The sequence below is a fragment of the Paroedura picta genome, chromosome 3 (assembly GCF_049243985.1).
Source record: "Paroedura picta isolate Pp20150507F chromosome 3, Ppicta_v3.0, whole genome shotgun sequence".
NCBI lineage: Eukaryota > Metazoa > Chordata > Lepidosauria > Squamata > Gekkonidae > Paroedura > Paroedura picta.
Genome location: NC_135371.1, coordinates 169,347,305 through 169,364,238, shown reverse-complemented (window position 1 = coordinate 169,364,238; position 16,934 = coordinate 169,347,305). Strand labels below are relative to the sequence as shown.

Below are 16,934 nucleotides of genomic sequence, written 5' to 3'. Positions count from 1 at the left end.
CAGGAGAAGTCTCTGTCCAGCCGCTGTTTAGAATCATAGAATCATAGAGTTGGAAGGGGCCAGACAGGCCATCTTGTCCAACCCCCTGCTCAATGCAAGATCAGCCCAAAGAGACCTGCAGCCTCCAACTGGAGAACTGGCTTTGATTCCCCACTCCTCCTCCACCTGCAGCGTTGCTGGGTGACCTTGGGCAAGCCAGCCTGGCCAGCATCATGGACTGATGCAGCGAGGCGCTCCTTAAGCGAGGCTTTTATATCCTTGGGATCACTTAACGCAGATGAGCCGCAAAGGAACCTCAAATACAGGCTCTTATTGGGGAAATGTAAAACTACATTAGTGGACCACTGGGAATTATGTTTTAAGTGGACCGCACGATCCTGACATCAGTCCAACTCCTGGCAAGATGTCAAACTACACTCAAGCGCGCAAAGGCCTCTTTGGGCCACTTCTCATTGGGAGAACTCGGTTGGATTCCCCACTCCTCCTTCACAGGCAGCCAGCTGGGTGACCTTGGGCTAGTCGCAGTGCTGTTAGAGCTGTTCTTACAGAGCAGTTTCTGTCAGAGCTCTCTCAGCCCCACCTACCTCACCTGTCTGTTGTGCAGAGAGGAAGGGAAGGTGATGGTAAGCCGCTTTGAGACACCTTCCGGTAGGGAAAAGTGGGGTATAAACTCATCTTCTACTTTATTTATTTATTTTATTTTATTTATCATACTTCTATACCGCCCTCCCCGGAGGCTCAGGGCGGTTTACATTATAACAAGGAACCTTACATAAAACAGTCTGTAAAACATATACATCAATAACCAACAATTGCAACCAAACACAACACAGTATAACAGTAAACAGTTGTGATACAAACAGGTCCAGGGCTTGTTGATGGGATTCTGAGGGGGGTGGTTTATTGATTGAATTCTGAGGGGGGGTGGGGGGGGAGCAGGGGCCCTTGGTCGCTGTTGATTACGTCTGGTCTCGGCCAAATGCCTGATGGAGGAGCTCCTTCTTGCAGGCCCTGCGGAACTGTTTAAGCTCCATCAGGGCCCTGATCTCTTCTGGGAGCTCGTTCCACCAGGTAGGGGCCAGAACAGAGAATGCTCTGGCCCTGGTCGAGACCAGACGGACTTCTTTAGGGCCAGGGATCCTTAGCTGATTTGAGGCAGTAGAGCGTAGAGCTCTTTTGGGGGCATAGGCGGGGAGGCGGTCCCTCAGGTACACTGGGCCCTGACCGCGTATGGCCTTGAAGGTAATTACCAGAACCTTTAGTCTGATCCGGAATTCAACTGGTAGCCATTGCAGCTGATGAAGAATAGGCCGGATATGGGACCTCCACGGTGTTGCCGTGAGGATCCTGGCTGCTGCATTTTGAACTAGTTGTAGTTTCCGGGTCAGGGCTAAGGGCAGGCCTGCGTAGAGCGAGTTACAAAAGTCTAGTCTAGAGGTGACCGTCGCATGGATCACTGTGGCTAGGTGTTCCGGGGCCAGGTAGGGCGCTAGTAGTTTGGCTTGGCGGAGATGGTAGAATGCCAGCCGCGCTACCTTTGTGATCTGGGCCTCCATTGTGAGGAAGGCGTCCAGAATCACGCCTAGGTTCCTGGCGGCATGAGCCGTGGAGAGCTGCACGCCATCCAGGGTAGGCAGGCGCGCTTCCTCGCAAGGGCCCTTCCTACCTAGCCACAGGACCTCCGTCTTTAAAGGATTGAGCTTCAGACGACTCTGCTTGAGCCATCTCGTCACTGCTTCCAGGCAGCTGGCTAATGCTTCTGGGGGAGAGTCAGGGCGGCCATCCATCAGGAGGAAGAGCTGGGTGTCATCTGCATATTGATGGCAACCCAGCCCGAACGTCCGTACCAGCTGTGCGAGAGGGCGCATGAAGATGTTGAATAGGATAGGAGAGAGGACCGCTCCTTGTGGGACTCCACAAGTAAGTTGCCGGCGGCCTGATGTTTTCTCTCCTATTGCAACCCTCTGTCCACAACCCTGGAGGAAGGAGATCAGCCATTGAAGGGCTGTCCCTTGTATTCCAGCATCGATGAGGCGGCGAGCTAGAAGCTCGTGATCGACTGTGTCGAACGCTGCTGAGAGGTCTAATAATATCAGCAGTGCCGACCCGCCTCGATCCAACTGGCGACGGAGGTCGTCCGTCAGGGCGATTAGCGCTGTCTCTACCCCATGGCCAGGCCGGAAGCCAGACTGAGATGGGTCTAGGACCGAAGCTTCTTCCAGGTATTGTCAGTTGGTTTGCGACTGCCCTTTCTATCATCTTGCCCAGAAACGCTAAGTGAGACACGGGCCTGTACTTGCTGGACTCCAGTCACAAAATGCTGGGAGATTTAGCAGAAATCTTGGCCAGTAAAGAAGTCAGATGCTTCCAGATGGGACTCTGCCTGTGAACCCAAAGATCCACCTGAAGCACCTTTTGTTCCAGGGATGTTCTGATGCACCTTTGTACTCTGGCTGGCTTTGTTGAGACGGAGGAAAGCCAAGAGTGGTCTTGGCTCTGGGTAAGGGAAATTTTAGAAAAGGCGCATGGGAAGATGAAAGGGAGTCCCACGGCACCCAAGTACCCACCACTGTGGGGGTCACAGAAAGACACAGACCCATAAGAAAGCTAAAAACTCAGCCAATTAAAAATATACAGATATGAGTATTTACAAATATGGAACAATGAGGGTTTCCTCTCCCCTGAAAAAGCAACAAAAAAGATAGAAATGGAAACATTAACAACCAATGGTGGGAACAGGGATCTAAAATTTCCAGAAATGGTGAAGCTAAGGGCAGAAGAAACAGAGATTTGTTGGGGTGGGGAGGAGATATATATCTGTATATATCTGCTTGCTGTCCTATCATACGTAATTGCGTTTTGCTGCTTTAACACACTAACAATGTAAATGCATCATAGAATCATAGAATCATAGAATCCTAGAGTTGGAAGGGGCCAGACAGGCCATCTAGTCCAACCCCCTGCTCAATGCAGGATCAGCCCAGAGCATCCTAAAGCATCCAAGAAAAGTGTGTATCCAGCTTTTGATTGAAGACTGCCAGTGAGGGGGAGCTCACCACCTCCTTAGGCAGCCTATTCCACTGCTGAACTACTCTGACTGAAATTTTTTTTCCTGATATCTAGCCTATAGCGTTGTACTTGTAGTTTAAGAAGAAGAAGAAGAAGAAGAGTTGGTTCTTATATGCCGCCTTTCCCTACCCGAAGGAGGCTCAAAGCGGCTTACAGTCGACTTCCCATTCCTCTCCCCACAACAAACACTCTGTGGGGTGGGTGAGGCTGAGAGAGCCCTGATATCACTGCTCGGTCAGAACAATTTTATCAGTGCCGTGGCGAGCCCAAGGTCACCCAGCTGGTTGCATGTGGAGGAGTGCAGAATCGAACCTGGCATGCCAGATTAGAAGTCCGCACTCCTAACCACTACACCAAACTGGCTCTCCATTAAACCCATTACTGCGTGTCCTCTCCTCTGCAGCCAACAGAATCATCATTTATAACTGCCAGGCTATTACTTTGTATTAATTGTCATATTTATGGAATTTCAGAGTATAAGCGCCTGGCTCTGTACAAGTAAAACGGCAGTTCTCTTTCACTTGAGTGTTGGATGCATTAGCAAAGTGCTGGACCCTGGATTATTTTAGCACATTTCATGCATTCCGAAAGGGGGGAAAAATCTATTTTTTTACAGTGCTTCTCAAAGTTTTCCATCAGAATACTGGGGCGGGTGGAGGTGGGAGTTATGCAGTCATTCCTGTCATAAGTTATCTGCAAATGAAACCTTGTCTCAAAAAGCCTTTCATTTTATGGGGCATATATTTTAAATGGGTTACGTGTGCCAATTTTTCCCCCCGGCGTTCCCCAAAATTTCCCAAGTTTTTCCACAGGCTTTTTAAAAAAGCGGTTGAGAGGGAGAAAAACAACAAAAAAATTGTTTTTCCCCCTGGGCCGTCGCGTCTCTGACCGGGAGGCGGCTGGAGGGGAGGAACTCAATTTAATGACCTCTTTCTTCACAGGTTCAAAGAAGCCGGAGGCTGAATATTTTTTCAAGTCCAAGTAAAACTCCCCCTCAGGAAAACAAAATTTCTAACCAAGGAGGGGTGTATTATTTTTTTAAATGCTATGTTTGTTTCCTTTTTACATCTGAAGATACTCAACTATTTCCCTGAAGAAGAAGAAGAAGAAGAAGAAGAAGAAGAAGAAGAAGAAGAAGAAGAAGAAGAGTTGGTTCTTATATGCCACTTTCCTCTATCTGAAGGAGTCTCAAAGTGGCTTACATTCGCCTTCCCTTTCCTCTCCCCACAACAGACACCCTGTGAGGGAGGTGGGGCTGAGAGAGCCCTGATACTGCTGAAGAAGAAGAGTTGGTTCTTATATGCTGCTTTTCTCTACCCGAAGGAGTCTCAAAGCGGCTTCCATTCGCCTTCCCTTTCCTCTCCCCACCACAGACACCCTGTGAGGGAGGGGAGGCTGAGAGAGCCCTGATATTACTGCTGGGTCAGAACAGCTCTATCAGTGTTTGTGAGGAATGGAAACCATTGCCTAACAATTGCGTGCTGGAAAGAAACCTTGTTTATTGCCAAAATCTATGTTTGTTTTTGTAAAGACAACAGACATTGCTTTCATTTTTTCAAACTGACACTTATGGAAAACTATAAATAAATCTACAAAACCCAGGAGATGCTGAGCTAAGCAAAACCATTGGAAAGCCACCCAGATCCTCTCCGTGAAGCAAAACCTCAATCAATCTTCTACTTTAAAAACCTTAAGGACCAGAAGCATGGGGGGGGGGGTGTTCATTAAAAACTGCTTTCAGGTCAAGGTCAGTCCTTCACCTGATGCCATGTTTTGTGGGAAAACTGTGCTTGTTTAGAAACTCGAAGTAGCTCCTTGTCGGCACGCGCTCTCCTGCACCACCCGCAAAACCCACCCGAAAAACTTACCATTATCGCTGCTGTTGTTTTCCTCTATGTTGATGGGTTCGTTGAGGTTCTTCTCTACCGTCCTGCTCCCCCGCAGCGTCATAGACAGCTGCCTCTTGATCTTCTTCATCCGATCCATGGTGGGGAAATTGCTAGCGTCACTGCAGAGAGAGAGAAAGTAAAAGGAGGTTACTGGACTCCGGCCGGACAGTCAAATGGCCTCTGATACAGGGCTACGGCAGCCGCAATTCAGCATCAGATCTGGGATCTTCTGGCCCTAGAGAAGGATCCTTGCAAAAAAAAAAAAAGTTAGTGCCAGTAATCCAAGTGTAGGACCATTCAAAGGTTGATCCCAGCGCACTAAAACAGAACAAGATCCTGGCTGGATTGCAGCCACCGGACTTCAGAGTTTGCTCTTTGTGGCTGTTTATTTTATTTATTTATTTTGCCATTATAAAGTCCCACCCTCAGAATCTGCCAAGTTGCAGGTGGTCCTTAATGAGGATAGGGGAAGAAGGAGTACCCTAGTGCAGGGGTGGCCGGACTGTGGCTCTCCGGATGCCCATAGACTACAATTCCCATGATCCCCTGCCAACATGCTTAAGGCCCAGAACCACTAGGACAGGGGCAGCCAGACAGTGGCTCTCTGGATGTCCATGGACTACAATTCCCATAAGCCCCCAATAGCAGTATGCTCGCAGGGGCTCATGGGAATTGTAGTCCATGGACATCCGGAAAGCCACAGTTCGGCCACCCTGCCCTACTGGATCTAGAGGGGAAATAGTTCTGGAGGGGAATAACCCCGAACCACTCTGATCCACGTTAATGCAGGCGAAATATGTTTAATGTACAGAATGAATCTTTACTGGAAGCCACTCCCATAAATTGCTTCAGAGGGACTGAATTTATAGGAAACGAGCAGGCAAGGTCTAACAGCAGGACTAGGCCCTGAACCAACCCTTGATCTCCCATGATGCCCCGAGGGTGACTTTTGGGCCGCCTGTTCCCTACCCTGTAGGGTCGTTGTGAGGACAAAATGGTAGGAGGAGAACCACCCAAGTTCACCTGAACTGCGTGGAAGGAAGAAGGGATATAGATACGTGCATCAGCAGTAAGGGGGTAGGGGGGGAAACACTGCTCAGAACCCGAAGAAAATGGTTATGCAACCAGCCTTGTTTTTCCCACCTATAACATGACAACCTGTGACAAGTCTTTGTCATCAGCGTTATTAGCTTCCTACCTCATTTTTAGGGATGGATTTCTCGTCTCTCCAGTTCTATAGCAAAACCAGCATTGCCTAGCAGTTAAAGGCTTGGCAGGCATGGCGCCATGGAGCTTGGGGTCATGGGGGGGGGGGGAATACAGGGGAGAATGCTAATGCAGAACCTTAAATATAATCTCAGCTATCAGCTTCACGCTGAAATACCTACAGAATTAAAGCTGCATTTTGTGACGAGCGAAGGTAAGAATGCAACGTTTGAGCCTGTGTTCGTTGGAGAAGACCACCCAGAACCACGTAAAAATGTTTCGGGACCAGAGGCGGCCTCCGAGCTGTCCATCGGCTGTCCCTGGGAACGTGAAATCGGAAAGGCCTAGAAGTAAAGGGGGCAGGAGGGGTCTGAAGGCCCACCTAAGGAAGAAATGGCCCAGCCTGCAAGACCTGTGTCCATCTTCAGAGCTGAGGATAGGTGGTGGTCAGTGACAGGGCTTCCTTGGTAGAGGCACCTTGCTTGTCAAACACCGTTCCTCTTGAAGCTCACCTGACACCCGCATTGCCTATAATTGTTTTAGGCAGCAGGCCAAAACGTTTCGGTTCACCCAGGCTTTTGAAGTGTTACTTTAAGCCAGCCTTCTTCAAGCTTTTGACCACGGAGGAGCCCATGAAAAAGAAATTCAGACTTCGAGGACTCCCGGAAGTGACATCAGCTGGCCACGCCACACCCCCAGAAGTGACATCACTACTGACACCCTTAGTCCTCCTTTTGCTCCCTCCTCCCAGCTTTGCTACTACAATGGGGGCTCTGCCTCACGTAGGCCGGAAAGAAGAGCAGGAGCTGAGAAAACAGCCTGGATCCCCCACCACCACCACCACCACAATACCACGCCGCTTTAGAACTCCTGCGGACCCCCCCACCAGGCATCCACGGACCCCTGGACGAGAACCCCTGCTTGAAGCTGTCAGTGACTTGTTTCAGTGCTCTTTGTCTTTATGCCGGGCCACGAGGACGGCCCCGAGAGAACTGTGACTGGCCCACGATCACCCAGCTGACTGCATGGGGAGAAGTGGGGAACCAAAACCAGTTCTCCAGTTTAGAGGCCACCCCTCTTAACCATGACCCTAGGCCCACATGTGTTCTGGCTGCCACGCAGCACCCTACAATGGGGTTCCTCTAACAGCGTCACAGCTGCATCGGTGGAGAGGCCCAGAAAGGAAGGGTTGGGAAGTGAAGTCACAGGGTGAGTAGCTAACAGCTGTGCCGGCACCACCCAACCATGTGCGATCTTGCTCCTCGGGCACTGCCCGGTAATACAAACACAGGCAGCGCCTCCTCCTCAGGCCCTGCTCGATAGGAATAACCAAGACACACGGCGCATACCGTGCGAAGAGCCAACAAGAGTGTGTGCATATGCGGAGGGGCGCAAGTGTGTTGGGAGGAGCAGGGAAGCACAAAGAACGATATATTTGCCCTTGTGTTTTCGATTCTGCCACATCAATCATGTCTTATTCCCTACATGCATATAGAGAACCTCCCCCAGGCTTGGGATATTTCACTTCCCTTCCTCCAAGACACTGGCTTGCCGAATACCTTCCAGGACAGGGGTACCCAGCATGGTGCCCAGGGGCATCGTGACGCCCGCTGATATTTTTGTCTGGCACCCGTCAAGAGTTTTTAGGAAGCTGGTTGTGCCAAGTAGGGCTATGGCCCAGCAATGGCTTCTGAATGGCTGCTGGACTTTTGATCGGCTATGTAGATTTTTTTTTTAATGCTGTTTTGGCAGAAGCTGTCTGCACAGTGCACCCCCGGGCTGAAGTAAAACTGTGATAATCGTTTTGCGGCTGGCTCCGCCTCCTGCGGCGGCCATTTTGCGCCTGTCCCCACCATGCTGTGTCAGGACTACAAAGCCTGCACGCTCGAAAAGGTTGTGAACTCCTGTCCTTGGGAGCTCTGGAATTCCTTGGAGATTCCTTAATGAGAATGGCGCTGAGCTAATCCCTCAGCAAGCCAGGGCTGGGTTGAAGAAGAAGCAGAGCTGGTTTTCATTCCCTGCTTTTCACTGCCCAAAGGAGTCTCAAAACAGCTTACAATTCCCGACAGCAGATGCCCTGCGAGGCAGCTGGGGCTGAGAGAGCGCTGAGAGAGCTGCTGTGAGAACAGAGCTAACAGGACTGTGACTAGCCCAAGGTCAGCCAGCTGGCTGCGCGCGGAGGAGCGGGGAATCAAAGCCGGCTCACCAGATTAGCAGCCGCCACTCTTAACCACTACACTACGTCTGTTTTGGGGGTCCTTCTCCATTGGTGTGGAGCGACCGTGAAGCTCACAGACCCAGTCAGGACCTCCCGGGGAACATTCGTCACTTGATGAGTCAGTGTGGGAAGAGTTCCCTGAGGCCAAAAGCTCCGAACTTGCTGATCTGAGGAGCCAAAGGTTGCCAGGGCCAGACCTGTCTCAATCGGTGGGCATGACCAAAATGATAAGAAGAAACTTCCCCTAGGAGGGGGCAACAGGGTTGGGGGCTGGGGGCTTTTTTGTCCCCTGCTAATTATCGTATTTGGAGAAAAGGAATTTCCCCTCCGGACAAACTGGCTGGCAACCAAATTAGCACAATTCATTCTAAGCACATAATTGGGGAGGGTGTGTGTGTGTGTGTGTGCGTGTGTCTCTATGTGCGCGTCACACACACACACAAACCCACACAAAGGCCCATCCGTGACACGGCGCCGAAAGGAAAGATGATTTCATCGGAGGTTTCTGGGCCAGCCATCGCTGGGTCGGAGAGCTGTACTTGTGGGTATTCTCGCCCGCTTTCATCCACCTCTTGAGCCGTCCTGTAATGAAGGGTAGGGATTAAATTTAGCAACGCGTACAAGGAAACCGCCCGGTCTGGGCATGCCACTGGCAGATGGCATCCCAACACTGCCAGAACGGGAGGAGATGGGTTTGTTTAGGGCCAGGGCTCTCCCAATGTAGCACAGGCCTCTTTTCTGAGATGGGTGGTTGTCGTTCTTTAAAGCAGGGGTAGTCAACCTGTGGCCCTCCAGATGTTCGTGGACTACAATTCCCATGAGCCCCTGCCAGCGTGCTGGCAGGGGCTCATGGGAATTGTAGTCCATGAACATCTGGAGGGCCACAAGTTGACTACCCCTGCTTTAAAGAATCGAGGGGGGGGCATAATAACCCAGACAGTCGTATCACAAAGCCAGACATCCACTCGGCAATGTTTCTGGACTGACAAGGCCAAAATAGACTATTGTGGAATATCAGGCGCTTTTGCTGACCGCTCCAAGTACTGCTGCAGACGAAGAGAGAGTAAGAGAGAGCACAAGTCAGCGGGGTGTGGTAGGTTAGAGCAGCGGCCTCTAATCTGCAGAGCTTGGTTTGCTGCTTCGCTCCTCCACATGCAGCCAGCTGGGTGACCTCAGGCTCGTCACAGTCCCGTTAGAACTTCTTGGACAGTGCAGCTCTGTCAGAGCTCTCCCAGCCCCACCTACAACACAGAGCATCTGTTGTGGGGAGAGGAAGGGAAGGCGACCGTAAGCCGCTTTGAGACACCTTCGGGGAGTGAAAAGATATATAAAAGCCAGCTCTTCTCCTTCTTAGTTTCTTGACGTCCCTGGAAAGGTTTTCGGAATGGGTGGAAGTTGATTAAGGGTTTTTTTTTTTAATTTACATTTGTTACATATTTTTCATGGTATGACGGTATACGGTCATGTTGACCCGCCTCCCCCTCCCAAAATGGCCAATGAGGGGCCTAGAGGGGGTGGGAAGGGGAGGGGCCCCGGGTGGGCGTGTCCACAGCTCCGCTTCCCAACCATATCCTGCAGGATGGCGCCACCTCTGGGGTTTCTCGAAGCCTGAAGAAGGTTTCAGAGGGGTTCTCAACCGTAAAAAAGTTGAGAAAGGTTGACATACACCAATAGTACGAATGCCTGCGACCTGACGCATTATGATCCAAAGGATTTTCATCAGAGGTCAACTCACTAGATTCTGACTTCACCCACAGAGAGAGAAACTCAGTTTGATCTGCTGCCTTCCAGGGGAGATTGCAGACAGACACCTGGAGAAATGTACCTGGTATATACCAACTAGGAATGGCAGGGTACAGACCCAGGAGAACGCAAAGGCATTCTGCTTAAATAGTCCTGTCCCCCCCCAGAAAAAAAGAATTCTTTTAACTCTGTGGTAGTGAACTGGTGAATATCCTTTCAATCGAAATGCTATGAAATAAACTGTATATTTTTATGCCCATTTTTAATCCCCCAGCTTTCTTGGTTCTCACCCATCCCCAAATCTCCTGAGGTTTTCCAGCCTGCAGCCAGCAACCCTATCACGCAAGGAGACGTAATGCTAAGGAGCCAAAAGAGGCACGTTCAGGGCTGGCCCCTACCACAAACCCATCCAAAGCCTCTTCCTGCTTCCTTTCTCAAAGAATTGAAGGCAGTCTTGGGGCCAGAACAAAGCACACACACACACACACACACCAGGTCAGACATGCAGATAACTTGGTCTGGGGACGGCAGCCCTCCCGACCTCTGCCCTGTTCACAGGAAACAGCAGTCCAGAATTATCACCAAATCTGGCCTTGCCGCATCTTCAGCTTCAGATCCCACCTCTGCAGCCAGCCCTGAACGGATCAGATGCGGCTCCCCCAGATAAACCGGCCCGGTTCAGCCTACAGGCTGCTGTTAAATACCTTTCTGCAGGGATAAGCCGCTCAGAGGTGCCCTCTTAGCCCTGCCTAGAAACACGCTGCTCCCGATTAACTCTAACCAGCTTTGGCGCCCATCGATGCGCACGGCCACCCGTGCGCACCTTCTGCCGATATGCTTTTCAGAGAAAACCCGTTTGTTGCCACAGCAAGCCATAGAGTCTACACGAGACTGCGTGTAGAGTTGCCAGCTCGGAATTGGGAAATACCTGGAGGTTTTGGAGGTGGCATGTGGGAAGGGAGAGATTTGGGGAAGGGGGGGAACCATGAGCTCCCGGGGATTGGGGTCCTGTCGGAGCTGACTAGGTTCTGCGGGGCCTGCAAGACGGATCTCTTACGTCTTGGACTGAGATATTTGTAGTTTTCAACTTTATAGTTAATAATGCCTGTTTTATCGGTAATAATAATAATAATGGAGTACTGCTGTTCAGATGAGCCTCTTGTGGCGCAGAGTGGTAAGGCAGCCGTCTGAAAGCTTTGCCCATAAGGCTGGGAGTTCAATCCCAGCAGCCGGCTCAAGGTTGACTCAGCCTTCCATCCTTCCGAGGTCGGTAAAATGAGTACCCAGCTTGCTGGGGGGTAAACGGTAATGACTGGGGAAGGCACTGGCAAACCACCCCGTATTGAGTCTGCCATGAAAACGCTAGAGGGCGTCACCCCAAGGGTCAGACATGACTCGGTGCTTGCACAGGGGATACCTTTACCTTTACCTTTACTGCTGTTCAGAGCCTCTTGTGGCACAGAGTGGTAAAGCAGCAGACATGCAGTCTGAAAGCTCTGCCCATGTGGCTGGGAGTTCGATCCCAGCAGCCGGCTCAAGGTTGACTCAGCCTTCCCTCCTTCCGAGGTCAGTAAAATGAGTACCCAGCTTGCTGGGGGGTAAACGGTAATGACTGGGGAAGGCACTGGCAAACCACCCCGAATTGAGTCTGCCATGAAAACGCTGGAGGGCGTCACCCCAAGGGTCAGATATGACCCGGTGCTTGCACAGGGGATACCTTTACCTTTTTACTGCTGTTCACCGCCCTGAGCCGCTAGGGAGGGCAGCCTATATATTAAATAACTAAATGTAGGCAAATGGTGAGTGGGTGGGAAGAGGGGACAGTGCCGGCACTTGGCTCTTGTGGCCCTTTCTTGCATGCCCAGGGAAGTGCCGATCACCACTTTGGGATCAAAAGGCGAATTTCTCCTAGGCCAGACTGGCCAGAGAATCTGGTTTGTATTTTTTTGGGGGGGAGAGGCATCATCTGGGCATGAAACTGGGGTGACTGTGGGCAGATAGTTGTGCATTCCCTGCATTCTGCAGGGGGTTGGACTAGATGACCCCGCAGGTCCCTTCCACCTCTAGGATTCCAAGATCCTAAATAAATACGACAGGACACAACGACACACAGCCCATCCTCCAAAGCTGACATTTTCTCCACGGGAGCTGATCTCGATTGTCCAGAGGGCAGCGTTCCCCAAGCATACATATATGGTTCTGTCCTATATAAGAAATCTCCTCCGGAGACGGATTCAGGCGCGGCTCTCTTGCCAGCCTGTGCTCTCCTCTTTCTGACATACGGCTCTGATTGTTCTCTGTTGGAACACCGGCTTCTGTTGTCGTGCGCTGAACTCGGAGGGCTGCATGTAAAAATATCCTATTCTCACACTTTGGCGTTAAACAGAGCGCCCCGTTTCCATTGTTATAGCCAATTTTTCGTTTCTGGCTCGCGGAGGAATATCCGAACGATCCTGATAGCTCGGGTGAGTCATCCCCAAGGGCCTTATTAGATTTGTCTCTTATGAATGTGCGAGGCACCATAAAAGGTTTCAAAGCATCGCTTCCCGTTCCAAAACTCCTGCGATTTTTAGAAGAATCTCAAAACCGCTCACACAATGGGGAGCGGTAAAGGAGGACGAGACCTGTGACTCAGTGGTGGAGTATCTGCTGGGCACACAGAAGGTCCCAGGTTCAACCCCTGGCATCTCCAGTTGAAAGGACCAGGCAGGAGGGGATGGGAAAGACCTTGACCTGAGACCCTGGCTCAGTGGCAGAGCCTCTGCTTGGCAGGCAGAAGGTCCCAGGTTCTATCCCTGGCATCTCCAGCTAAAAGGACCAGGCAGGAGGGGATGGGAAAGACCTGGATCTGAGACCCTGGCTCAGTGGCAGAGCCTCTACTTGGCAGGCAGGAGGTCCCAGGTTCAATCCCCGGCACCTCCAGCTAGAAGGACCAGGCAGGAGGGGATGGGAAAGACCTTGGCCTGAGACCCTGGCTCAGTGGCAGAGCCTCTACTTGGCAGACAGGAGGTCCCAGGTTCTATCCCCGCCATCTCCAGCTAAAAGGACCAGGCAGGAGGGGATGGGAAAGACCTTGGCCTGAGACTCTGGCTCAGTGGCAGAGCCTCTACTTGGCATGCAGGAGGGCCCAGGTTCAATCCCCGGTATCTCCAGTTACAAGAACCAGGCAGGAGGGATAGGAAGGACCTTGACCTGAGACCCTGGCTCCTCAACTGAGCTTCCATGGTAGAACTGCCTTGAGCCTACCATGAAAGGGCAGAATCGAAATACTTATATATTGAGGTTGGGATTGGAACTTGGTTCTCCCGGGCGATGCTCTATCCACTGCGAGACACCATCCCTTCTGGTCAAATTTTGACTCTAATTTGAATACACTGGTTGAAATTCGAAGAGGGAAGCTACGGACATGGCGTGACGACTTCAAGACACATCACCTGGCAGAGCCCTGGCTATGAGGACCAGATCTGCGCTCCACGAGGGGCCCCGAGGGCCGGTGTCTGAGCATGGCGCATCGCCCAGCCCCCTACAGATGCTGGCCTCCGCTCTGTGCTCCGTGGAGTAAGTAAGATGTGACAAGCTGGGAACTCGGGGCTACGAGGCAGCCAGCCAGCGGAGGACGCGTGCTGTGAACAAAGATGACATCCCTCACCTCGCTCTGTCACTCCGCGTTAAGTAGAACTCCCTTCCGGATCGGGAAGGGGCAGAGGAAAACCTCGATGCCCACGGGGATGATTGGAGAAAACACAACTCTCCCCCGCCCCGGATGACGCGCTCGGGGCAGGCCAGTCTAACTGAGTCGGAGCGACGGGCCCAGGCAAATTCGGACCCTTTGTCCTCCGGATCATTCTGAAAGCAACGGCCAAGCTGTCTTTCCCTTTCACGGGCACCAGCACACAGATCTCGGCATTCCTGGAATTACCGCAGCTCTCCCGACTACAGAAATCAGCTTCCACTCAGAAAATGGCTGCTTAGAATCATAGAAGAATCATATCATAGAGTTGGAAGGGGCCACACAGGCCATCTAGTCCAACCCCCTGCTCAACGCAGGCTCAGCCCTAAGATCCTAAGACGCTTGGGAGGGTGGACTCTCTAGCAGTCACACCCCACTGGGGTCCTTCTTCTTTCCAAGCCCTGCTCCCCCCCCCCAAAAAAAAATCTCCAGGTATTTCCCAATCCACTGTTGGCAACCCTAGCTAGAGCATGCAAAAAGCAAAAAGGGAACGAAATCCCAACCTGGACGAAAGTCAGGAACTCAAAATCTGAGCTATAAATAAAACAATATAAAATGTGAACAATTATTTCTTAAAGTGCACCAATATTAGGTTAAAAACAAAGTAAAAACTATATTTTAAAAAGATCTGTATAGTTTTTGCCATTGTCTTCCTCTGGACTGCCTTGGTAGTCTCCCAATCAAATTCTGACCCTGCTTCACTCCTGTAACCTGGCAAGATTCGCTTCATCTGCAACATCCAGGTCAGGAATCCCAAACTTACTCTCTGGAAATCTTGTTGCTCTTTAACGTGCTGTTGGACTCGAATCTCTCTTGTGTTTTGCCGTTCTCTCAATGACCATCTGCTCGGTGCTGCCTTTTCCTCTCTCTCTCTCTCTCTCTCTGAATCTTTCCCCCTCCCCAAACCCAAATCTTTCCAGGAATCTTTAGACATAACCCTTCTGTCCCTCCCTCCACATCTGAAATACATTCAGGCTTTCACAAAACCCGGGGGTTTCTTGATGGCCCTGGAAGGGTTTTCCTGAATGGGTAGGAATTAATCAATTTTTATTTTCATTTTTAATTTATTCAACCTTTAATGGGCGATATGGCCATCTAGGGTCATGTTGACCCACCCACCCCCCCTCCCAGAATGGCCAATGAGGGGCCTGGAGGGGGCAGGAAGGGGAGGGGCCCCAGGTGGGCATGTGCCCAGCTCTGCTTCCCAACCATATTCTGCACCATCGTGCCCCTTCCGGGGTTCCTGGAAGCCTGAAGAATGTTTCAGGGGTTTCTCAATGATAAAGAACTTGAGAAAGGCTGATCTACATGCATCCTTGGTTTACCCTCACCTTTCTCTTTCCTCCCCATCATTGAAACCGAAGATGGCAACCTCCCCCCCACTTCCCCAAGGAGATGCCTGATCTTTTTACATTATATTGCAGCTCTGCCTGCATTATTCATAGGACAGCAACATCTCCCCTGGCTGATGGGAATTTGCTACTGGTTTTAAAGGCGGGGGGAGAGTATATTTCCTTCCCTTATTCCTTGCAGGAAAGCTGTCCCCAATCTATTTCACGAAGGCCAGATACAATTCCTAGTGGCGTCGGACTGAGCTTGCACGAAGGAGGGAGGGGAAGAAACATTCCCCCCCCCCCTGCATCTGCCCCCAGCCTGGGAAGACCACAGAATATATTACTGTGGGAATTCTGTTTCTCAATTAAGCTTCTAGCTTGAACGCTCCTGCAGACAACTTTGGCCAATCCTAGCAGTGGGTTTGCTGAAGAGTCAGGCAGATCACACAAACCCATGAAGCTGTGTTTTCCCAAGGTCGATCTGGTCTACCCCGGCTCGCGACAACTCTTCCGGGATGTCGGATGGACGTCTTTCTCCCTTCCCGATTCGAAAAAAGGAAGGTTCACAATGGAAATCAACAAAAAAAAACCTTTCCAAGGCAATATACTTGTGATAATGTATACATTGAATTCCAATACAATTTATTTTACAATTTCTTTTATATACCAGAAGAGGCCGGCGCCTCTTCTGATCGACCCCCCGCCCCCCTACATCAGCAGTGACCTCTGGATTCCCGGATAGTTCCACTGCCATCAGGTAGGGTGGGTTGGGGAGTGTTTTTAGGTGTTTTTATGTATTAGGGGTTTTATGGGGTTTTTACATGTTGTCACCCGCCGTGAGCCTTTGGGGAGCGGCGGGCTAGAAATCCAATAAAATAATAATGATAATGATAATGATAATGATAATAACCATAACGGTTTCTAGATAATTTCCGTTTTCAGTGACTTCTTCAATATCGGTTTGTAGTATCAAAAGTGGAAAAATCCTACCACCCTTCCTTATTTTGCTGTTTTTAGTATCAATAGGCCATTGGCTCAAAGGTACTTTCGGGGAATGTTAGTCAAAGAAATTGTACTGGAATTCAATATATACATTATCACAAGTATATTGCCTTGGAAAGGTCCCTTGTTTTTCTGTTGATTTCCCTTCCCGATCCTTCAAACTGGAGACGTGGGAGGGATGGACTTGGGCCTTTCTGCATGTGAGGCAGATGCTCAGCACGTCAATACCGGCTTGCATGGATTTGGGGCGGGGTGTAAGACTGTAGGCTAGGAAGCTGTTGCTTCAGGGCGGTACGCTTAATTGCTCTGGCAGAGGGGCTTTCTGAGCCTTCAAAACCCCACCATGCCGAACGCCCCCTGCCATCTACGAATTTATTGCTCATCGCTACTTTTCCTCTCTTCATAGAAGCGATTTTACAGAGGCAACGTGGCGCAGGGTTATTAGACTAGGGCACGATGCCCAACTTATTGCCCAAGGGCACCGCATTGCCCATCAACACTTCTCCTGGCTCCCACCAAGCGTGTGGGGCTATGGGGGTGTCTGACTGCCCACGGAAGATCTGACTGGTTGTGCAGATTAAAATAAGGCTGTTTTAGTGCTAGCTACTACCGCAAGCTGGTTTTATTCCCTCTCTCTCTCTTCCTCTCCTCTCCCCCAGTTTTGTGTAGTGGTTAGGAGTGCGGACTTCTAATCTGGCATGCCAGATTCGATTCTACACTCCCCCACATGCCGCCAGCTGGGT

At 50.7% G+C, this 16,934-nt stretch overlaps 1 protein-coding gene across 5 annotated transcripts in view; it reads right to left on the bottom strand.

Moving 5' to 3' along the window:
- CDK16 (cyclin dependent kinase 16) overlaps positions 1-16,934 on the bottom strand; it is a 72,655-nt gene that overhangs the window by 27,013 nt on the left and 28,708 nt on the right. For all 5 annotated transcript variants that reach the window (XM_077329411.1, XM_077329412.1, XM_077329408.1 and 2 more), the window contains exon 2: positions 4,938-5,077. In XM_077329411.1, the coding sequence (XP_077185526.1) occupies positions 4,938-5,055 (118 nt within the window). In that variant the 5' untranslated portion in view covers positions 5,056-5,077. The remainder of the gene's footprint in view (positions 1-4,937; positions 5,078-16,934) is intronic.